The 24625-nt window shown below is 43.2% G+C and overlaps 1 protein-coding gene across 3 annotated transcripts in view; it reads left to right on the forward strand.

The window, feature by feature from the left end:
* Me3 (malic enzyme 3) overlaps window positions 1-24625 on the forward strand; it is a 183774-nt gene that overhangs the window by 94076 nt on the left and 65073 nt on the right. For all 3 annotated transcript variants that reach the window (XM_029531078.1, XM_029531076.1, XM_021202908.1), the window contains one exon: window positions 23857-23932. In XM_029531078.1, coding sequence (XP_029386938.1) covers window positions 23857-23932 — 76 coding nt within the window. The remainder of the gene's footprint in view (window positions 1-23856; window positions 23933-24625) is intronic.

Here is a 24625-nt window from a genome sequence, read left to right on the forward strand (position 1 = left end):
TATGTCTCTAGACATTCCCACAACTGTCTTGGACATCTGAACAACAGATGAACAAAAGTCATTTCACAGCCCTGACGAATGCAACCGCACCATCAAGACTAAAGCCGGGGTGGCACAGTAAAAACATGGACAGTCTACAGCAACCAAATAAATCCCGGAGCCATATACCTCTGGACTTCTTGCTATATAAAGTAAATATCCTCTTCTCGGCTAGTCAAGTCTAAGGTCCCTGTTCTCCAGTTGAAAGCAATCCCCCTTCCTGAGGGATGCTTGGATTCCCTCTGACAGGTTGCAGTAGCTCTTCCCTCTTTCTACAGAGCATCCAGTGCCCCAGGTACTCTCCTAAGCACTTCACTCATTTGGATCCCACAGTATTTCCTATGGAATGCCATAATTTGCCTTATCATACATGCTGTGATAGAAGTGTGAACAAAAGCAACTTGGAGAGGAAATGGTTTGTTTCAGTTTACATTTCCAGGTCATGTTAATCCTGAGATTTGCAAAAAAGAAACACACACACACACACACACAAAACAATTCCACCATTTGAGCCCTATTTGAAGCAAGCTTTGAATTAACAGGATGGGCTTTGATCACGAACACTCCCTGGATTTCCCAGCTAAGTGACCTCAAAATGTGTTTTGCAAGGGGCTTATAAAGACAAATCCACATAGCCACCATATTTTCCCATGAGGCTTTGTTATTTTCCAAGATCTATAACTCCCAGCATTGCAAGACCTGACCTGGTCCTTGGGCAAGTGGGGCTTATAGGTTAACTTCAGGTCTTACAGTCACAGCTCCTCAAGAGAGGCTGAGGCAGGAAGAGAAGCAGAGGTTGTGGAGGAATGCTGTTTACTGCCTTGCTCACCCAGCTTTCTGATGCAGCCCAAGCTTATCTCCCTAGGGATGGCACACCATGTGTGGACTGCTCACTCTAATGCCACTGAGGGGCCACGGCCACAGGCCAGTCTGACCAAGGTAGTTCTTCAGTTTGAGTTTCTCTCTTCCCTGAAGACCCTGGGTTTGTGTTAAGTTGACAGATGAAGCTAACTATAACATGGTATGTGTCTTCCATTTCCTTTCATGTTGCTATGACAAAATACAGTGCCAAAAACAACTTAAGAGAGAAAGACCACAGCTCACGGTTGTAGTCTCTCATTGTAGGGCAGGGGCTTGAAGCAGTTAGTCATACTAACTGCATCCAGAGCAAAGATGGATGCATCCCGGTACTTAGCATAACTCTTTTTCATTTAGCCCAGGTCCCAGCCCCATCCAGGATGGGTCTTTCCAGCCCAATTAACTCATTTAAGAAAACCCCTCATGGACCAACTTAATCAAGACAATTCCTCATTGTGACTCCCTTCAGGTAATTCTACATTGTGTCAAGTTGACAATTAAAACCAGTCACCATTGTGTGTAAGGCTATATTGCTCCTGTTGTCAGGAGAAAGAAAATGAAGCAGTTGAGCAAACCTGAAAAGGCTTAGCCATCAAGTGTCTAGTAGAATGGTGGTACACTCCAGGCTCCCTTTTCATTTCCCCTTCTGAACCATTCTAATGCCACTGAACTCACTTATTTTTACAGACTGGCCAGTACTGTGATGTTGGGTTGCCTTCATTATCTTTGAATCCCATAACAGCCCTGAGAAGTCTGAATATATTATGCTGCCAAGTGCAGAGACTCAAAAGTGGGGGGAGGCTTGCCTGAGACTATGTGCTAGTAAGTTGCAATACAAAAGCCTGTATTAATACTTTCGCAAGGCCTCTCTTTTCATTCGTTTTTAAACTCACATTAGTCCTAGATTGCTAAAATGCAATGTTTCTGAATCATGTGTGTTCTTAAAGATATGGTCAACTCCCTCTGTCCCTAACAACAGCAAAGCAAACACATTCCTAGAACAAGTATGTACAGGAGTCCAAGTGTATGCATTTAAGGCTGCTTTCCCTTACAATGAGACCAAATAGGGTAGAGCTGTGAATTACAGTGTCAGGTTAAGGTGCTTGGTTTTCTTGTTTGTTTTTTATTATTAGATATTTTCTTTTTTTTTAAATTTTGCTACTTTTTTCCAATTTTTTTATTAGGTATTTACTTCATTTACATTTCAAATGCTATCCCAAAAGTACCCTAAACCCTCCACCCCCACCCCTCTGCTCTCCTACCCACCCACTCCCACTTCTTGGCCCAGGCATTTTAGCAAGACCTAGATGTCTCTCTTCCCAATGATGGCTGACTAGGCCATCCTCTGCTACATATGCAGCTAGAGACACGAGCTCTGGGTGTACTGGTTAGTTCATATTGTTGTTGCACCTATAGGGTTGCAGACCCCTTCAGCTCCTTGGGTACTTTCTCTAGTTCCTCCATTGGGGGCCATGTGTTCCATCTGATAGCTGACTGTGAGCATCCACTTTTGTGTTTGCCAGGCACTGGCATAGCCTCACAAGAGACAGCTATATCAGCGTCCTTTCAGCAAAATCTTGCTGGCATATGCAATAGTGTCTACGTTTGGTGGCTGATTATGGGATGGATCCCTTGGTGGGGCAGTCTCTGGATAGTCCATCATCCTTTACTCTTAGCTCCAAACTTTGTCTCTGTAACTCCTTTTCATGGGTATTTTGTTCCCTATTCTAAGGAGAAATGAAGTACCCACACGATGGTCTTCCTTCTTCTTGATTTTCTTGTGTTTTGCAAATTGTATCTTGGGTATTCTAAGTTTCAGGGCTAATATCCACTTATCAGTGTGTGCCTATCAAGTGACTTCTTTTGTGATTGGGTTACCTCACTAAGGATGATATCCCCCAGATACATCCATTTGCCCAAGAATTTCATAAATTCATTGTTTTTAATAGCTGAGTAGTACTCCATTGTATAAATGTACCACATTTTCTGTATCCATTCCTCTGTTGAGGGACATCTGGGTTCTTTCCAGCTTCTGGCTATTATAAATAAGGCTACTATGAACATAGTGGAGCATGTGTTCTTATTACCAGTTGGAACATCTTCTGGGTATATGCTCAGGAGAGGTATGGCTGGATCTTCCGGTAGTACCATGTTAAGGTTCTTGGTTATACAGCCTCAGAAAGAAAGCCCAGGGGCCTTCATGCCTGCACAGAAAGAGCCTTTCAGGCACATGGCAAGAATACTATAAGTACTTCACGGGCCCTCTGCTCCCACACTGAATTGGGATCACAATATTAAACAGCCTTCCATTTTAAGATCTACCTTCAGCCAACATAAACCTTACCTATGTGCCCCTGCAACCCATTCCAAACACTGTCAAACAACTTCCTTGTGGGTGTGGGGAATCTAAGAGAGGGTGTGGAATTCACCTCCTAAGGGGCTAATAGGAGACTCAGCTCTCTCCAGGAAGCAAGCAATAGGTGGAACCCTGCCTATAAACAGATTGGTTGGAATTGATTAGCTCTTACAAGTCCTTTGAGCTCTGCATTTCTGTGGCTTCACATCCCTTCAGATCATACAATGGCAGGATCACAGATCTATAAATCTATCAGCTCAAGCCAAGGCTAAGAGAGTCAGTGATGCTCTGATTACCAGTGGTGCAAGTCATATTTATTTCGTGTAAAGACATGATTGTTCTTTTTTAACATAACATTTTTATTGATTCTTTGAGATTTTCATATCATGCAACCCAATTACACTCATTTCTCAACTTCTGTGTCCACCCACCCCCAACTCTTCTGACCTCGTTCCCTCCCCCACCCCAAAAAAAGTAAAACTAAAAGTAAGAATGTATGTATATTTTTGAAGTCCAGTTTGTGTTATCTATACACTCACTGGTGCATGGTCCAACTCTCAGTGTCCTGCCCCGTAAACAGAGCTGAGTTCTTCCCCTCCTGCACCCCTACTAGAAGACACAAGTTGTAGAGAGCTGGGCCTCGGCAAACTATCACACTCCTTAAGAGTTCTCTTTGGTGGTTGCCTTCCAGTCTGTAACTGTGGGGGTTGAGTGGGGCAGAGGGTAGGAGTTGTCACAGAAGCTTTCCATGTCCCTCCTCAACCATGTGTCTGCAGATCAAAACCAAAGTAGCCTCCTTGTCCTTCACAGTCAGCAGGACCAAGGATCATGGGCCTCCACAAGGTTTCTGGCTATAGCACAGACCCCTGAACACAACTCCAGTTGGCCTGAAGCCATGCAGTAGGACCATGGACCCAGACAAGGAAGGCCCTTGGAAGCATCTTGATCCATGGACATCAACATGGCCTCAGGGGACAGCACAGGCCACTAAGATATGAATCCCACCAAGTAACATGATCCACAGACACTCACATGGCCTTCCGTGGCAAGGTGGCAACACAGGCCACAGACACCAACACAGACCTTGGCTGCAGTAAGACCATAGATCCAAACATGGCCCTCAGAGGTAGCAGTGCAGGCTGCCTGAACTGATATGGCTCCCAGCAACAGCTGGCCCACAGACAACAACATGGCTTCAGGACAATAGCCCAGACCACAGATTCCCACCTCTTATTCTAAAATGGTTTCTCCCCTCCATTGGACAGAGCCAGATACTATCTATGAATATATATATATATATATATATATATATATATATATATATATCACATATGTACTTTCACACTTTCAAATTGTGTTAGTAGATATATCAGTCCCATATATTTGTTTCTTTGGCTCATTTAATTTATAAATTATTTCCATAATTATTTACTAAACCTTCCATGTAAACACTTGAGGTATTCATTTCAGATAGAAACTATATTTATCCATTTAATTCTACCACATAGTAAAGACAAGAAAATAGACTTGAAGAGGGTAAGTGACCCCTCTCAAAGCTGAACAAATAATAAAAGTAGAGAACTGAGACCAGACCTAAGATTTATAGCTTTCTGTTTGTCACTTAGCACTGTTTCTATAAATGGATCCTAGAATTCCAACAGAGGGCAGCCATATTTATTTGCTAATGGGTATCAACATCTACCCCCCCCCCATAGGAAGGAGGGATGAATAGATGGAAGGTATGTGGAATCTTCTTTTTCTGATCATTTTTGATAGAAACATAGAGGTATGAGTCATTGTTATCAATGACTCCTTAAATACCAAGAGCTATAACTAACTTTGAATAATGCGGTCTTAAATTTGCTTAACATTAATGTAAACTTTGGCTTGATTCATTTAAGAAATTTCAGCAAGAATATTTACACAGAACACAGTAAACTTTCTCTAAGTGTTTCCTCAATTTAGTTATATTTAAGCACTCAGAAAAAGACACTACAGTAACCACAAAGAGTTTCTATGTTCCGAGGATAATTAATGAATAGACTTTGTTCATTGTTTGCAAAATAATGTGGTCCTCAAATCTAGGTCTATCAGTTGGAAAGAAATAAACAGCTGGAGTTGAATGAGATCATGACCCACGTGTCCTGAACCTTTGGTTTTGGAGGGCTAGTAACAATGTCCAGTGCTCATCACAAATGAGCTTCAAGAAATTGCCCTTGTCTCCCAGTACAGGATGGACCCCGGGTGAGCCAATCAGTGCCTCTCATGTGCAGCCAAGCAGAAAGCATAGATGTGAAGTTGCCATGGTGACCTTTTTACTTATTGGAAGAATAGATGGAACTGGAATGACCCTCATCAGATTCAATAAGGATATATGTGGGGGTGTCCCGGAGTGAAGAATGGGGGGGGGACAATTTCTCTAGTCAAAGAAAGCGTGAAGAGTTTAAATTCAAGTAATTGCAGAAGAAAAACAGAAAGGAGTCTGAGCAATTAAGGAATTTTCATAATCAAGCTAGCAAGGTTCTTGAGAGTAAATGACCCAAGCCTGTTTTAAAATTTCCTAAGTAACTTATAGAAAATAACACACTCCAGTCTCCTCTTTCAAAATCTTGATCCCTTGTATCGGAAGAGAAGCCCAAGAGTCTCTCTTCTAAAATTAGCCCCACTGTTTGGGGACAGCACAAAGCATCAGAGAGCCCACTCCATGACTGTCATCCCATGGGACGACTCAGGGAAAATCACGACTATTTTCTATTTAAGCCGAAGTTTAAAAGCAAAAGTAGGGTTTGATTACCAGGTGATCAGTAACAAGTTCTTTTTTCCCCCTCCTAGTCAGCAACCTTGGCTAGCATGTTGTGTTTTCTTTTAATCTTGCCTTCTACTGTATATCTTATTAACTGATGAAAACCCACCGAAGTTTTCTATGCCCAGTGCCCTCTCTTGTCCTTTTCTGGGTAAATCTCTGCTTATTCTGAAATCCACCTCTCACCAGTACCTCAGTGCCCATCGTCCCAGCTCCTTTGCAGAATGCCTGCTTTGATGCTTGCTCTGAGTCTGTGCATGATGCTCTCTGATGATTTTCTGCTGTAGAAACCACTATACCATAACCCAGTGGCTCATTACAGGTCAGCGCTGTGTCTCTCTGCCCTGTGTGCAGAAAGCTGTCTCTTCATCTTTGTATTTTTTTTTCTTTCTTTAATGGCTATTATGATGAAATTGAATGGGAGGGCAAAGGAATGTAGTTTCTATGAGAGTGAGATTTTTTTTCTGTTCCACTCACTGAAAGGAATATCTCAAGTGTTCCCATAGAGGGTTTAGGAAATAATTACTGAAATAATTTATAAATTAAAAAAGTCTAAAGAAACAAACGAGTGGTCCTGCTATGTCTCCTAACATAATGATGTGAATTTTTCATAGTAGCCTCCTAAGCAGATGACAATTAGAATGACTTTGATATTTTCCAGGGATGAGTCTGAAATTTAGCTGTGTAGACCTAAGATATTCTAACAGAAAAAAAAAATAAGTTTATGAACATTTAGCTTGTTCATGCATAGTTTAGAACAGGTTCATTGTTGTGTAATCCTGTTCCAACATTCTTCTGCTGATTGTAACCCACGACATGGAGACTCCTGTAAGCTAGTTTATATGAAATAAGAATTATACAAATAACTTTACTTATGGAAAATTCAGTGACTATGCCATTTATTCAGATTATATGTGTCACATCACCTTTCTTTATATGTATCCTTTCCCTGCTTGGTTACCATTTAATCCAAGTTAGTTATTTGTTTCGTTTCACTTCATCATGCTGCTTGCTCCAGGATGCCCTTGCATTCCCTGTGTAGTTTAAGCTTCAAACTCTCGGATCCCCCTGCCTCCACTTCCCCAGCTGTGGAATGCAGGTGAGCACCACACACCCAGCTTGAACACTGTTTATAGAACTGTAGAAAATAGGACTTTTCCTAACTTATTTCTCTACATAGTTCATTATTATTTATGGAAACATCACTGATTTTATAATTGTTTTGTATTCTTTGAACTTATTGAATTTATTCATTAATTCCAATTTGGGGATGATAATCATTAAGCCTTCTTGATGAATTGATTCCTTTCTCATCATATAATAATCTCCTTTATCTCTTTTACATAATTTTTGACTTATAGTCTACTTTTTTCTGATATAAGTATAAACACCGCCCCTTTTTGATTTTCATTTACATGGAATTTTTTTTTAATATATTCTCTCATTTTCGGCTTGTTTCCTTACAAGTACAGTGAGTCGTTCATAGGAAGTATATATCTGATTTCTTTATTCTTATCCATTCAGCAATTCTATAATTTTTGGTTAACAAATTTACTCTATTTACATTTACAAATAACTGTCCGTGGGTAAGGACTACTACCATTTTGCTAATGGGGCCTGTCTGACCTGAATGTTCTGGGATTTCCTCCTTTAATGATATTTATAGTTTCAAGGCTAAACTTGGTCAAAACAACAAATTGGGTCAAATACGTCCTCCCTGATTAACCCCATCAGATGAGTAGGGTTCTTGAGACGATAGCTCCAGGCACTTTGCTGTCCCTAACATTTTTTTACATTTTCGTCTGGGGAGTAAGGTCTTTAGGATTCAAGTGTATGTGTTCCCGGTGAACTTTTGTCCTCTTGAAACTGTGTTCCTCTCTCCCCTACTAAATTCCAGATTTCATGACTAATTTGCAGTGACAGCCCCAGAAATTCTTGTATGATAAATGAAAGAGGGTGGGTAGGGGCTTCCGCTTACAAATTGCTTTAAGATAAGCCTCTAACGCCTACCTTTACAATTGTCTCATAAATTCTAGCGTGAAATGCATTGGGGCTTTTACAGCCTTTGTGTGGGGGCCTGTTGTTTCAGGGTGTCTCCACAGGCTGGCGAGTGACTCGAAGCTGCAGAGATTTGTGACTGAGGGGGGAATGGTATGTGTGAGTAGTTCTTCAACTTGTTTTGGAAAAGCAAGCAGAGAGGATGTTTTTCTCCATCTTGCACAGACCTGTAAACAAACGACTCACTGGCTGCATCTGAGTCAGGAAGACAGCAATGTCAGAATCACGAGTGGATGAGTATTTGCTTCGGATATCAAAAGTTTGACTTAGAATTCGTTCCAAAAACCTTGCTTCCCAGAGACTCAGATTAACCAGCAGCCTAGAAGGAGGCAGCAAGGAGTTTATTTTATAAAGTGGAGGCATGTGTGAGCCTTTGCCACGTTCATAGCCAGGAAAGAAAGCAAACAGTGTAAAGTGTGACTTCTCAGAATAAAGGGGGCCTGGATCGGTGATTATTATTTCTGGAAGAGTCAATATTACGATAGAAAAAAGAAACTCTTTTGTACCCACTCTCTCTGGGTTCCTTGGCATACTTTAGTATTTCAAGTAATGGTTGAAGCTACATTAACCTTCTCTGGTCTAATTGGAATCATCTGTGAACAACAGAGTTAGTTGGCACTGTCAGATTCCACGGTCATTTTCTATGTGGCCTACAGTGTCTGCCATCTGCGGAACCTTCCCTCCCTCCTGCCCTCAGAGGAGGCACATGGGGTGACAGACACACAGGACAGTCTTTCCTGGCTTCCCTCTGTGTTCAGGCTTTTTAAGGAAACCTGTGCTTGTTCAGTTTGCATACCTTCCCTGCCTCCTCAGATCCTTCTTCTTCCAAGAACTTGCATGGAGACATTCCTCCCCAACCCGAGGAATTCGGCTCAGCAAATCTCTGCTACCAAACCCATCTCATAATCATCAAAGAGGTTAGAGCAATAGATTACATTTGCAAAACCCAGGAAGGCCAAAAATGAGTAAAAAGAAAACAAAAAAAACAAACTTCTTACTTTTTTTTTTTCTTTCTTTCTGTCAAAAGAAGGCTGTAATCTAGACATCAGGCAGCTACAGGAGGCAGAGTGGCTTCTCGCCTGCTTTTTTATACTGCTCTGACTCCTCTTGGTTGTTATTGATTTGGGTGTGAGTGTGGGGGTGGGGTGTATGTTTGTTTGTGTGCACTTGTGTGCCTGTATTCATGCATGTGTGCGTGTGTATGTGTGTTTGTGTGTGTGTTTATGTGTTTGTGTGTATGCACATGTGCCTATATGCATGCACAAATGTATGCATGAGTGTGCCTACATGCATGTGTGTTTGAGTGTGTGTATGTGTGCGTGTTTGCACGCACATGTGCCTGTGTATGTGCATGTATGTGCGTGTGAGTGTGTATGTATGTGTGTGTGTGTTTGTGTGAACGAGTGTGCCTGGATGCATGCACGTGTTTGTGTGTATGTTTATGTGTGTTTGTGCATTTGCATGCACATGTTCCTGTGTGTGTGCCTGTATGTATGTGTGCATGAGTTTTGTGTGTGTGTGTGTGTGTGTGTGTGTGTATTTGGGTACATGTAGATGCCAAATGTTGACGTCGGGTGTCTTCCTCAGTTGTTTGCTACCTAATTTGTAAGACAGTCTCCTTCACTGGACCTGAAGCTCAGCAATTTGGCTATGCAGCTGGCAGGCAAGGCTTCAGGAACTGCTTGACTCTGCACTGGGGTTGCAGATGTGCATGGCCATGCCAGCTTCTACAGAACTTAGTGCTGAGGATCCACATCAGGTCCTCGTGTCTGTGCAGCAAGCACTTAGGAACAACAAAATAATCCTATGGTTGGAGGTCACCACAACACAAGGAACTGTATTTTAAAGGGTCACAGCATTAAGGTTGAGAACCATTCATTGCCCTAGAACAACAACCAGCATCTTAATCACCGAGACATATTTCCAGCCCCTTATTATTTGGATCTTAAGAACTATATGGGAAAGAATTCAAACAATACAACCAAAAGAATGAGCTTTAAAACAAAAACAAAAAAACAAGGTGGGGGTGGGATTGGCAAGACATCTCAGTGGGTAAAGGTGTGGATTGCAAAGCCTGGCAGCCTGAGTTTGAGCCCCAGAGCCCACACAGGGTGAAAAGAGAGAACAGGCCCCGAAAAGTTGTTTTGTGACCTCCACATGAGCACCACCACCCCCAAGGATAAGAAAAGCTGAAACAACAACAACAACAACAACAACAAAAACTTGAGTTTCTTTAGTTGGCATCCAATAAATGTTTGTAATGCACTAAATCGGCAGATCAGCAAGTTTTTTAGAGTGAAAAGGAAAAACAAATCATAATTGTATCAAGACACACGGAAACCAGAATATGCAGTCACCCCATCTTTGAACGGAGACAGGAAATTCAGTGTCTCTGGGGGGATCTGACAAGCATGTCTAGCACAACTTGAAACTTATCAAGAAGCTGTGTTTATATGGTGCCGTGCTGATGTGCATGGATATCCTTAAGTGAATAAGGTGGATTTAATGTCCCCAGCTGCATTCTAGTGATGAACAATCCAGGTTGCACTGGATCTGGGGTTAAAATCCAAGTCTGTCTGGCTTCAAATCCAAGTTATTATTCCAGGGACCTATGTGAGCCCTGATAGATTGTAGACAGGCAGCCATAGAGTTTTAGTAGTTATCTGATCTACTGCTTTCATTTTGCAGATGGGGAAGCAGATTGAGAAAGGTCCAATAATCTCACAAGCCTATGGCTGGTAGGAAAAATCTCTCCTGCCCTGTCTTCACTGCCCCACACCCACACTCAAGGAAGGAGAAAAAGAGAATGACCACCTAACGGAATACTGTGCTTATACAGTTGCATAAGTCCACACCCATGGGAATCACTGGAAGCGGGTGGCACTGTGGCTCTTTCTGTAATGCTGAATCTACTTAAGGAAACCTATCCTATAGCAGCCAGGGGGAGAGCCAGAAAAAGAAATGGCCAATTGACTTTCTGAGTCAACTCCATCTTTTCACTCTCAGATATAGCTGTTCTATTATTCTATGCTTATCTTTAATCCTCCAATAATGACTTCATTATATACTCTATTATGCTATATTTTTCTCTGACCCTAAATCAGAATGCCCTCTGGACCAGAGACAAATACATTTGTCCTTGCGTCCCACGTATCCAGTATTATGCTTCCCACAAACCATACTACATGAAGCCATGCCCGCTAAAGGTAATGATTACCTTTAAGTGTGTGAGTTCAAGATAATTCCTACCCACTCCAAGGCCCAGTCTCTGGTGTCACTTAGATAAAAATCATTGCCTGTGACTTTAAGCCTCACACCCAAAACAAGTTCACTTACTGTTCACTGTCCTCTAAGAAGGTCAGAAGGAAAGGGGCCCTCCATTGGGTGGGGATGGGAACACACCCATCTACTTCCTTTGTAAAGTCCCACCTCAGAGAGAAGTGGACTCCAAACAGGATGGGCAGTCCAGGGTACAGGAAATATGGCGCTTCAGTGTACTTAAATAACCAAACTGTTCCTCAAGAGCGAAAGTACAACCAGCAATGGAGCGTGAGTGAGCCCCAACTGACACCTGCCCTGTTTCCCCCCAATGCACCCCCCACCACCACACCCCCTCCCAGCAGCCACATCGCACACACCATGGGTCTTGATTTTCCTTCACACTCTGTAGGTATCTGGCCTGCAGAGTCCCAAAGGGTTCAGGGTTTGCACACCCCTTTCCTAGTGTCTTAGGTTGTTTCTCCTGCATGCAGCTGACTTTAACAAAGTGCTAATGGGCTTTAAAAATAGCTTCTTGTGGGTTTTTTCAGAGGACGGCTGCTTTCCAGCCAAAAAATGTGTGGAATGGTGGTTTTCTGTCAACAATGAGTCTTTGTTATGGAGTTGAAAGTGCAGGTCCCTCCTCCTGAGCCCACTGCAGAGGTTTGCCTGATGCAATTGACCCTGTTTTAATTAAGTCTTCCTTTTGTGTGTGCCAAGAAGTCTAGATAAATGCTATGGATCTCAATGGGTTTTGCTGTTTGGGTTGTCATTTATTTCCAAGTCTATTTTAGGACCTGTCTAAGGGTCATTCCCTTGCAAAACCTCAAGATAAGGGTTAAGAGACTTTTTCTCAAAAAAAAACATTCTCAAGAGTGAACACTATCTTTGTTTTGCTTTCTCTCCAATGTAATTGAATTCTCAACATCAAGAAAATTTTCCTGCCTCCTGATGGAAACTGGAGACAATGATGTAGCTCACAGGTCTCTATGGACGGGGGAAACTTCACCTGCATTTACCCTCAGGAAACTCTAACAGATGTAGCATAGTCAGCAGGTGCTTACGGAGCATCTATGAAGCCCTGGATTTGTTCCCTAGCATCATGACATCTGTAATCCCAGCACACTGTGGGGAAAGGTAGGAGAATCAGGAATTCTAGGTCATCCTCGACTACATAATAAGTTTATTAGAGCCCAGCCTAGACTGCACGAGCCCACTTTGGCCCTACTCATGCCACCCCAGGAAATTCCACCAAGGCCAACTTGGCGACTAACACCAAACAGTTATCACTCTTGACCTTAATCAGAGCAGCCTCTCCTCCATTTCATGATGTGTGATGAAGACAGAGACCTATGAGTTCCCAAGGTGCTGAGCACAAATGAAAGTAGAGTGCTTAGCCCTAAACAAGGTACCTACATCACCCCTCCAAGACTCAGAGAATATTGTGCTGTAAGAGCCAGAAGATAGGGAAGCGAACTGTAAAATGCCTTCTACTGGGCAATGCATAGCCACTGCAATCATGAACTCTCAGCAACTGTAGATGATTGCACAAGAATGGACCCATTAGCAGCCAGACAAGAGCAGAGAAGAGAGACTCAGCGTGCCCTACCTATCATGGCTGAACTGTTTCCTTCTGACAGATTCAAGGAAAGGAGGGTCATTGCCATTGGTTGTGTACCCACTGGTGACCCTATCATGAGCCAATAGATATTCATCTGATGATTATACAGATTAGGCCAAGTGAGTCACACAGTAAACCAAAAGTCATTAATCTGGGAAAGGGACAGATTGGGGGTGAGGGGTGAGTCTTGACAAATGTTTGAGGAGCTAAGAAAAGGTAGGAGAATAGAGTAACCAGACTGTGTCATAACTGTCTATTAAACTATCAAAGGATTAACTTAACAAGAAGTAAAAATTAAAAAATGAAAAATAAGAATGAAAATGTTTTAATTTAAAATTGGGAACCATGTAGAGAAGGAATTGTGATGACCACTATTCAGGGCTATCATACAAACAATTGGAGACTTGGCTTCTTCAAGTCCTAGGTTCTGTTGGAATAAGTTATCACAGGCTAAGTGGCTTGGGACAACAGGAATTCTGAAATCAGGGTCCTGTTCTCTCTGAGTGCTGAAGGACAGTATTCCCCTGCCATTCCAGGCCTCTAGTGTTTCCTAGCAAACCTTTGCCTTCCATGCCTACAGACATAGGGGCCAATCTCCTTTTCCATCTCTGCATGTCCAGTCTTCCCTCTGTATGGCATTGTCTTTCCTTCTAATAAGGCCAGAACTCTTCTAAATAAGGCCCCACCAAATGATACCATCTTAACTGACTATTCCACAAAGACACCATCTCTAAATAAGGTCACAGGTACAGAGGGTTCGGATTTTAACATTTAAGTCCGGCTCACACAACGTCCATGGCTTAGATGTTCACAAGAACATCTTGAGATAGCAAGTTTATGTGCTCAGTTTATAACTGGGTCTAGGTTTGTCTCATTCCAGCCCTGCATCCTGCATCACTCGCCATCCCTAATTCATATACTGTGCAGAATACCTGTTGTGTGCATGAAACCATGCCAGGCCACAGTTTTACAGCTATGAATAAAACAGATGCAGCCCAAGCCTCATTAAACATCAAACAGTCTAGTCAAATGAGGTGCACATTTGAAATCTAATTCCATAGCCATCATTTGCTCCCATAGCATATGTCCAGTAATGTAGGCTGTCATCGTCAGCTCTAGCTGGGGAGAAGAAAATGAGGATCCCTTCAAAAATGTGTGGCCCTCACTTCTGCTTTCACCAAAGTGTCAAGTTTTGCTTTATATATGAGACATCCCTGTTTTAAAAAAAAAAAAAAGTTGTTGGACAGAGAGAACCATGGTCATGTTGTGTTATTAAACAAATAATTCTAAAATCTCAATGCTTAAAAAAAATATTTATTGGCCAGCCAGAAGAACAAATTGGTGCCTAGCCCAATGGTCATCAGAGAGGATTCATCCAGTAACTGAATGGAGCAGATTTAGGCATCCACAGCAAAGCATTAGGTGTAACTTGGAGAACCCCATGGAAGAGGAAAAGAAAGAATTGTAGGAGCCAGAGGGGTTTAGGACACCGAGGGAACACAGAATCAACCAAACAGGGCTCATAAGGGTTCACAGAGACCAAAGCAGCAGTCACAAAGCCTCCATGGAACTGCCCTAGGCCCTCTGCACATATGTTATGGTTGTGTAGCTTGGTGTTCCTGTGGGACTTTTAACCGTGGGAGTGGAAGATGTCTCTCTGACTCTTTCACCTGTTCTCGAGACTCTGTTCCTCCTGCTGGGTTACCTCATCTACCCTTGATATGAGGATTTGTGCCTACTCTTGTTGTAACTTATTGTGCTGTGTTTGCTTGATATCCCTGGGAGGTCTGCTCTTTTCTGAAGGGAAACAGGAGAAGTGGATCTGGAGGGAAAGGGGATATGAGGGTTCAGAGAAGGGGGAGCAGTGGAAGGAGAGGAAACCTCAGTAGGGATGTTATGTATGAGAGAAGAATTCTTAAAAGAAACCAAACATTTTTAAAACAAACAAGTTGGGGGGGGGAGGTGGTTAAGAGCAATTGCTGCGGATTCACTAGGACTGGAACTAAAGTCTTATTACCAACATCAGGAGGTTCACAAACACCTGTAAATTCAGCTCCAAGGGATCTTATGTTCTCTTCTGAACTCTGTGGCTACATACATGTACACAGAATCATACATAGAATCATTATATATACATATATATATTCTTTAAAATAAGCTTTATTCTGTGCTCCATGTTGTGCTTCTACACACACACACACACACACACACACACACACACACACCAATAACCACCTAGATCTATGCTCTGTGTCTCCCTCGCTCTAGGCCCCAGGCTAGTGAAGTAGCTTTATCTAGAACTGTGTGCATTGCTGGAGCAAAGGGAGAAGGTGAAGGAGGTGAACTCACACCAGCCCCTTAGATGAGGTGTGTTCTGTTGTGTCCACTTCTATTTTGCTTATTCACCAGAGGAGCTACCAGGCTGTGCTTCCTTTCAGCAAATCCTTGTGCCTGGAAGAGGTAACACACAATGTCCTTGCTAGAATAGAATAGGAAAGAAGCAAGTGCTTCAATACACTGCAGCAGGAAGACTTCCGGCTTTGTGGCAAGATGAACAGCCCACAACAAATATGCCTTTCAGGTCCAGTTGATTGAGTGTGTGGAAGAATAGCTTAGGTGCTCAGTGAATGTTTGTTAAACATGGGTTGATTCCTTTCTCTCTCCTCACCCTTACTCCAAAGCTCCATGAAGGAGGAGCCCTGCCACCATATCATCTTAGGTCAATCCTGCGCACCCAGACGACCACACACATTAGCTAGGGGTATCTGAGCTCTGTTTCTAGGAACTACAGAAGGAAAAATCCAAACTCGGGAATGCCATGAGTAACTTGCTATAGTTTAGATCTGAAACAAACCCCACAGTCCCGGGCACCTTCCTTTCTGTCTTCGGTGCTGTGGAGAGTTAGTAGCATCTTTAGGAGACAGAACCTGATGGAAGAAGACAGGTGACTTGGTCCATACTCTTGGAGAGGATTTGGGAACCACAGTCCCCTCCTCTTTGTCTTCCAGCTGCCATGAGGCAAGGGCTTCCACTGTCATGTATTTCTACCATGAGCTACTTTGTCATAAGACTGAAAGCAATGGACCAAACCATTATGGACTGAAACTTCCAAAACCATGAACCAGGATGAACCTTCCCTCTTTATAAATTGTCTATCTCAAGCATTCTGTCACAGTGACAGCAAGCAGACTAATACATCAGAGGTCATAGGATTCTATTTCCAAGCCATTCACCACGGTTTTCCCTTACACGGCAGTATCCTGAGTACAAATACAATATACTTTTATGTTCAGAAACTTATTAACTCATAACCCCTTAGGAAATGTTTATTTTATGTAAAGCAAGGCATCTAGTCATTAAAAATTGGTTCCATACGTCAGCAGTTTGCTATAGTACCATGTACATTTTTTTCCTTACCTCTCAAATTCTATATTTGCTTCCCTGAGGTAAGAAAGGAAAACCTAGAAATCATAAGTGGTAAATTACTGCCCTGTTCCACTTGGTGGCTATTGACAGTGGGATTCCCATGAATGCCTCTACACAGGAACATAAGAAGCATTCTGTCTTAGTCCTCTAAGAAGCCACTAGCCTTGATGAGGGTCCCCACTGTTGCCTTGGCTCTGCAGGATGTCCAGCATCTTGACAGACAGTGATTCACTCCAATTCTGGAGATGCCTGTGTATCTCAGAGCTAGGCAGGACTTTTTGGACCTTCCTACTTTCTTCCCTCCCTCGGTGCCTCCAGCAGGATGGTCTAATCACACTACTCTAGGCCAACCCCCAGCTGCAGAAGTCAATGCCTCCTGGGAAGTCATCCATTCTCATGATTTGGGGAGAACAGAAGACCAAGGAACAGAAAAGAAGCTTGTACATAGGTGTGTTACCAGGCACTGGCTGCATCAGGCTTTGAGGCTAGGCACTGAGGCTGCAGAGCCGGCTCGTTAACCCCTAGTCTCTGCTGTCTTCCCTCTGGCAGTCCTCCCAGTGTCAGTGAAGCCAGGGCAGCCTCATCACTTGTGGGTGCTGCTCTAGATGTTTGCTCCAGCCTCAGCGCCCACTGGATATTGAGTTCCTGGGTTGGAGCCAAGCAGGGCTGCAAAGGGGGCTTCCCAAGGCACGGAGGTACTCTGAGGCCACTGAGGAGGACTGCCAACAAGCTTCTGCATTCCTCAGCTAATAAACATCTTACAGAAGTGGAGAGTAGCCATCCATCCCATCACCTGTTCTGCTGGAAACTTTGATTTCCCCTGAGTGCAGAGACTAGAACTGAGAATCGTTTCCTGAGAGCATTTTACAGGAGCTTCTTTCTGAACTGGTCTAGATGCTTTTCAGGCTGAATATGAAGGTGTCCCCCAGTCCCCTACCTGCCATATGGTTCCAAGCACTAGCCTAACTGGAGCAGTGAAGAAATGAAAAGGTGAAAGACACGAGACACAGAAAAACGTGGATGGGGAAGCTGGAGCACCCTGGAAGTATGGAAGCTAGCATGTTCATTATCTACAGCTGAACAGAGAGGCATGGTTATTGCATACAGCTGAACAAGGAGGCAGGTTTAGTTATCCTCTATATGACCCATCTCTGTAGGGCAGCAGTCTTCAGGCTGTAATCATCCAAGGAGGGAAAGCTATGGTGGACATTTTCTGCACACATCGTCAACACTGACATTCAGACCCAAGGATGCTTTCCCATCCCTCTGAGCCTCACTCAGGAAAGACTTTGTCCAGTCCCGTGGAGCTGAAGCGATGGGGTCCTTAGCGTGCCCCCCATGCCCATGTCAACAGTACACATTCACTCAGGATTTCAAGCTCTCCCTGAAACCCCTTGAGAATCCTGCCAGGTCTGCAATCCTTTTATTAAATAGTATCATAACCTCCCACCCCCCACCAGCAAGAATTACAGAGAGAAAAAATCTCAAATCCCACATCCAGGGCATTCCTTTACTCTAGTTTATATGCACTTTTTTAAAAGCTCTTAATAAATTTCAAAATTTTTCTAGTCTGTTCTCTGCAGTCCCTGTAAATATGCTTTAAAAGAAAGAACGTGAGCACGACTTCTACCAGTGCATCAGCTCAGAAGTTCACGTACCCCTGTCCCTTTCTCCCTCTTATTGTCAATACAGAGGACTGATGTTTGTTTGTTTGTTTGTTTGTTTTACACCCCAACTGCAGTTTCTCCTCCTCCTCTCCTCCCGGTCCTCCTCCTTCCCTCCCCCATCCACTCCTCCTCCCTTTCTCTTCAGAAAAAGAAAATCCTCCCATGGATATCAACCAGCCCTAGCACATCAAGTTGCAGTAAGACTAGGTGCCTAGTCTCCTATTGAGACTAGACAAGGCAGCTCAGTAGGAAGAAAGGGTCCCAGAGGCAGACAACACAGTCAGAGACAGCCTGCACTCCCACTGTTAGGAGTCCCCCATGAAGACCAAGCTATACAACTGTAACCTATGTGCAGAGGAACCAGGTCAGTCTCATGCAGGCTCCCTGGTGAGCCCCTATGAACCCAGATTGATCCTGTGGGGTTTCCTGTGGTGTCCTTGGCCCCTACAAACCTTCCCCCCTCTTCCGAAGGGTTCCCCAAGCTCCACCTGATGTCTGGCTGTGGCTCTCTACATCTGTTTCCATCATTTGCTGGGTGAAGCCTCTCTGATGGTTATGCTAGATTCCTGTCCCAGCACATCTTGTAGGCAGAACAAATTGTAGGTCAAAAGTTTTGTGGCTGGGTTGGGGTCCCAATCCCTGTGTTGGAAGTCTTGCCTGGTTACAGGAGATGGCCATTTCTAGCTCCATATCCTCCATTTCTAGGAGTCTTAGGGTCACCCTCATGGATTCCTGAGAGTTTCCATTGCCCTAGGTTTCTAGCTCATTCCAGAGAAGCCTCCCCATTACAGTTGTCTCTCCTCGTACTCTCTTCCTCTGTCCTCCACCCACCTGATCTTTCCTGTTCCCATCCCAACTCCCACTGCCAGCCAGCACCCCCATCCACCCTTGATGTCTATTTTATTTCCCCTTCTCAGTGAGATTCACACATCCCTGAGTCCTCTTTGTTACTTAGCGTGTTTGGGTCTATGGACTGTAGCATGGTTATCCTGTACTTTATGGCTAATATCCACTTACAAGTGAGGACATAACCACGTGTGTCTTTCTGGGTCTGGGTTACCTCACTCAGAATGAGTTTTCTAGTTCCCATCCTGGAACCACATGAGTGAACATGGCCCAAGAACATGGATTTAGGTTCCTCAAATGCCATATTTCAACATCGTAATAGTTGCAGGAAATTTTTATAGTCACAGAACAAAAGGAAGTTATAAATCAAGACATTCTTCAAATATTTTGGTGGGAACATCAAGCAGCAGGTTACAGCACAGAAAAAAAAATTTTTTTAAATCTGTTACAGGTTTCAGATATTATCTAATAGCATTCTTAGCTTTTGGTAGAATAAGAGACCTGTTAATCCATTCCAAAAGCATTTACCTGAAAAATCAAAGGATGCTGGGTCAGACACTGAGAGCTAAAGATAGCAGAAGATAACCTGGCAATGTTCCAACCCTCCATCATCACAGTTTTAATCAGCCTTGTAGAACACAGGTGTGACTTCTTTTTACCCCCAGAAAGCTTCAGTTCACAATGAAATAACTCAAAATAGTGTCAAGGTGGAAGAGGCCTAGTTTAGGGTGGTATAGTCCAGCACTCTTCACCTGGAAGCCATGACGTTTTAAGAGTAAGTTAATCAGATGTTTACACTGCTCCCTTCAAAAGTAGAACCCTGTACCCCAAATTCTAAGTGTGTTTCTTTTCCCTGGCCCACCTACCACCCTTCACACATTTATCTGCACTCGCTAGCACCACCAACTACCACCCAGTTCACAGGATCCCTCCAGGGCAGCCACACAAATTGCCTTTGTGCCAACTCTCACCTTATTTTATTCAACAGTCTTCTCCTTTACCACTTGAACATCGTCAACACCTGTTGATTCGAGGCTTTCCTTGCTCGAAGACAGCATACTCAGCATGTATTAGAACTAAGCAGGAGGATCTGGTGCTAAATGCCAACAAAAGTAGATGCGGACCTTGCCTTTGTGATGCTTACAATCTACTGTGGGGAAATTAGGCAAGGAGCCACACAGAAATGTATGTGTGCTTGCAGGGATAAGGGACGTAGAGCTCATAACAATGGCCTTCTACCCTGGTTTGGAAATTATCAGAATAATAAGAACAAATTAGCTACAGAAGAGTGAGGAGGCACATGGGTACTGGGCAGAAGAAAAAGCCTCAACATGAGGAAGGAGGCCCATGGCTACTTGGAGTTTGGAAAGGAAGCCACTGTGGCTGACAGCTAGAGAATGAAAGGAATGAGTCTGTGTTTTATCTTATCTTCAAGTCACAGTAGTGAAAGGCTAGATCATAAATTTGGCCTTAGACAGGTTATGTGTGAATGCCTTTGACATGTGTCAGACAGGCAGTTAAGACATAGATCTAGAACCATCCCTTCAAAGACTATGATGTTTTGTCCCCTCTGGGTATATATGCTAATGACTGGAGATATTTTGTTGTTGTTGTTGCTGCTGCTGTTGTGGTGGTTGTTGCTATGGCAGAGTATGAGGTGCTGCTGACTTATAATGGAAGAAAGAAATTGCCAAAAATGCTGCAAAGTTCAGGGCAACCTCACCTGTTTAGCAAAGAATTCTCTAACGTAAAGTGTCACTAGCACTCAAAATGAGAAATTCTTGTCTTCAGATATTTGAAATTCATAGTCCAAGTGCCTTTGGCATTGATAAGACTGCATAGTGGAAGACTGAATGTAAGATACAGGAAGTATTTGAGGAATGTTATCACAAACACGGCTGGGTGACCAGCATAAACGCATAATTGAGAGCAGTCAGAGATGGAGGGAAAAAAAGAAAGGAGACTCACTCACAAAAGCCAACATTTGCTGTTTGGGGGTTAGTAGCATTCTGTCAAAATTCTGTCCAAGAAGCCAGAGGACCGACAGACAAACAGCTCTTAAGAGCACTTGCTGCTTGTGCAGAAGGCTAGAGTTCAGTTCTCAGCATCTTCATCAGACAGCTGTCAACTGGTTGTAACTCTGGCTCCAGAGAATCCATCGCCCTCTTCTGGCCTCTAGGAGCACTGCACACAAATGGAACACATACATACATGCAGATAAAACACTTAGAAAATAAAAACAAATGATTCATTTTTTTAAAAAGCAAATCAGAGATGATGGGCTGAAAAGTGTTCATTAAAGAGGTGACTGTCACTGGAGGTTTGGTAACAGGGTGCTAATGAAAGGCACACTACTATGGTGGGTGGAGAATTAATGGAAGGCATCAGAACAGGCGGTGTCTATAGGTAAGCTGGGTGTTTGTTTTGGTTTAGTTTTAGTTCTTTGTTTGATTTTAGTTTAGTACTAGGAAGAGGGGAAAGTGTGATCTGAGAAGGGATTGACATTCAGAATACTCCATGGGGGTTAGAGAGATAGCTCAGTGGGACAAGCACCTTTCCCGCAAATGTGAGGACCTAAAAAGCTACGTTTTAATAAGCTGAGGGCGGCAATGAGCCCTGCCATTAGGGAGGAAGGGACAAGGTAGCTCTGGGGGTTTGCTGGGCTTCCAGTCTACTCAAACCCTATCTCAAAACATAAGGTAGGAAATTCATGATTTCAGCCTCTGACTCTCACAGTCATGTGTGACAGGCATGTATAGGTAGGTGTGCATGCACACACACACACACACACACACACTCATTTAATTTTGGAAATTCAAGCATAAATGAAATAAGCAGGTTATTGTAATGGATATCTCTGGCACCCTGACCTATATGGATGCTGGATTGTATTTGTTTCTCTAAAAAAAGTAGTTTTTTTTTGTCCTAAGAGAGTTAACTAAGCTGAATTCGCATTCTCAGCTCCATCTTCCCAAATCAGCAAGAACCTATGTCTCCAAGAAGCTCCTTGGGCTTCTTGATCATGGCCAGTCAAGGCCTGGGAATTTTTTTTTACCCAGACTTGAGAGTCAATTCTCTCTGAAGTTTCCTCCCTTCAGAGTTCCCTCTTCACTGTCCAGATGTTCTTTCTAATGCCAAAACTGTTCACAGGCACCTTGACCTGTAAGTCTGTGACTGTTGCTCCAAGCTGTTTGAGGATTGGACTGCCCTCAGGCAAAAAGCTGCAGAGCCACAGAATACTTACTGCTTCCAAAGGCAGACGCTCCTCCAGTTTCCAGCACCATTTGACCAATGCCATTGCTGCAGACCCACAGAAACATGTTTCAAACATGACAGTAAAATAAATTGTTTATAAATGAATGACTTTATAATAGTTGTTTGGAGCAAGGGTATCACTACCAGAAGCCAGGAATCTTGTTTCATTTCTAGGATGATGAAGACTTGAGTATATAAATTTTATGGTTATCTACTAGAGTGAAAAAGAGAAAGAAGGAATTCCTGAATCCCACATATTCTCTCACCCCTAATCCTAAAGCAGAGATTCATATCCATGCCCTTTAGGTCTAAACATTAAACACTCTAAATCTGGTGATAAGATATTAAATTGAATGTATTCTATTATCTTACATTTACAACTGGACTCTCATAGTAGACTGCTGCAGAATTATTTGATCACGCTATGAACCCAGAGATTATGTTATTTACTGGCAGAAAAAAAAAAACCTGTTTCTAGTTGTGGTGTGACTCAGCCCTTAGCATACACCTTTAAGCCCCATGAATGGAACACAGACAGGCCCTTTACACATCTTTAATGCCAAACAATGAAGATAAAGTTAATTTGTAGAAGGAAGTACCTATGTTGAAAGTGATGTCTCAGTGGTGGACAAAGTAATGAATCAGAGAAAGACTTGACAGACTAGGATATGCCCAACTCTCAGGAGAAGAGAGAGGAAAGGAAAGCTACTTAAGGGAGTAGTGAGGAGAGAGGGGAACGAGGCAGTTTTACCAGGACAGTTGTTCAGAGAAAGGTTGCAGAGACAGAACAAGCTACACTTAGGTGAAGACCGAATGAGCCCGAGAAGGAGAAGGAGCTGAAAGATTAGAACCGATTGCCTAAGTTAGTTTGAGGCCAAGCAAAGCAAAAAGAAGTCAAGAGAGAAGCCAGATTGAATAAGTCTGGAAAGGAGTTTGAGCAAGAACAGCTGAGTTGAACCAGCCAGCCAGAGTTCAGAAAGAACTAGAGAGGATTATTCAGCATTAAGTTTCAGAGAATAGAAACATTCTAGACCTAGATTAGATTGCATGGAAGCTAGAAGCTTCCAGAACTAGGCCTAGGATAGCAGATAAGACAACAATTACATACTGTGAATAAATGATGCTTTTACAGTAGACTGGAAGGTTAGGCTTGAATTTGGTATTATTAGACTCCTGTCCTGCAGAGAAAAGCATCTTATGATAAGCACCCATGCCTTCTTCGCATCCCCAGCCACAACTCCCGTTTCAGGTGCCTGGTGCATACGTGTCCATACTCCCCAACCCTCATGTCCACATTGTAGTCATGGCCACGTGGTTTGTACTCTAGAGCAAGTGCCTGGAATACAGACCCACACAATTGCTAAGACACTCATGGGGCTAGTAAGTCTTGGGGTTCTAGTACCAGATCTAGAGTAAAGAAGAAAAGATTCTGTCTCTGGAGACGACTGTTCCAGATGGACAATCCCTTGACCCAGTGCACTCCTGGTCCTATGGAGAGAAGCAATTGAAGGAAAGACATCAGGATCTTCCAGAGCTTTGGGATAAAATCCATCTTCCTTGGGCTAAGGGCAAAACTCAGCAGTACAATTGATGCTAGCACTCATGGTCTTTGTTCTATTTCTGCATTAACTGCCTGGTTTCTCTATGTGTATGCTTTTTTTTTTCCTAGTGGGCTGTTTATCACCATTCATGACAAGGGCCACATTGCAACAATGCTGAACTCTTGGCCAGAAGACAATATTAAGGTATGATCCTGTTTTCATCGTTATTGCCCTGCTGCTGGAGGAATCCTTGCCATCTGTAATGGTGTTAATTCTCCCTATGAAATGTGCCACTGTGGCACTGAAAGCAAGACACTTCCCCCACTACCTAGGCCCTGATCACAGACTTTCTGTAGCCACCCCCAGACGCATCATAGAAAAGAGATCTGCACTAACTACATATCTAGGTAAACTTCCTAATATTAGTCTAAAGAAATGTTCAGCATTCAGTTGAGTACCTACCAGATGAATGCCCTGTGCCGGTTTCCTTGGGGCTGTAGGCAGAAATCCAGGATGGACCTCTCCTGGAATAACAAACGTATCACAATGAAAGCAGGACAGCGGCACAACAGACTGGCCGGGGGGACATGATCAGGGCTAAGGGAGCCACACAGAAAAGGCTGTGGGTGGTCACAGAGGTAGGACTCACATTTCAGAGAACTCTGGGTTGACCTCAAAGGGAAATGACATGGGAACCAGGCCTTAGATTGACACTTTTAAAGACGTAGTGAGAACGTTCTGCATGAAGAGGAAGGCTTCTGGTGAGCAAACAGACAAAGTTGCGTGAGAAACACAGTAGAGTCTACATGTAGGGTGACAAAATGAAGCTGCCACTGCTTCCCAAGCATCACCTCTCCTCAAAAAAATTAACGGAGGAAAAGAGGAGATCATAACATG

The sequence above is a fragment of the Mus pahari genome, chromosome 1, assembly GCF_900095145.1.
Source record: "Mus pahari chromosome 1, PAHARI_EIJ_v1.1, whole genome shotgun sequence".
Lineage (NCBI taxonomy): Eukaryota > Metazoa > Chordata > Mammalia > Rodentia > Muridae > Mus > Mus pahari.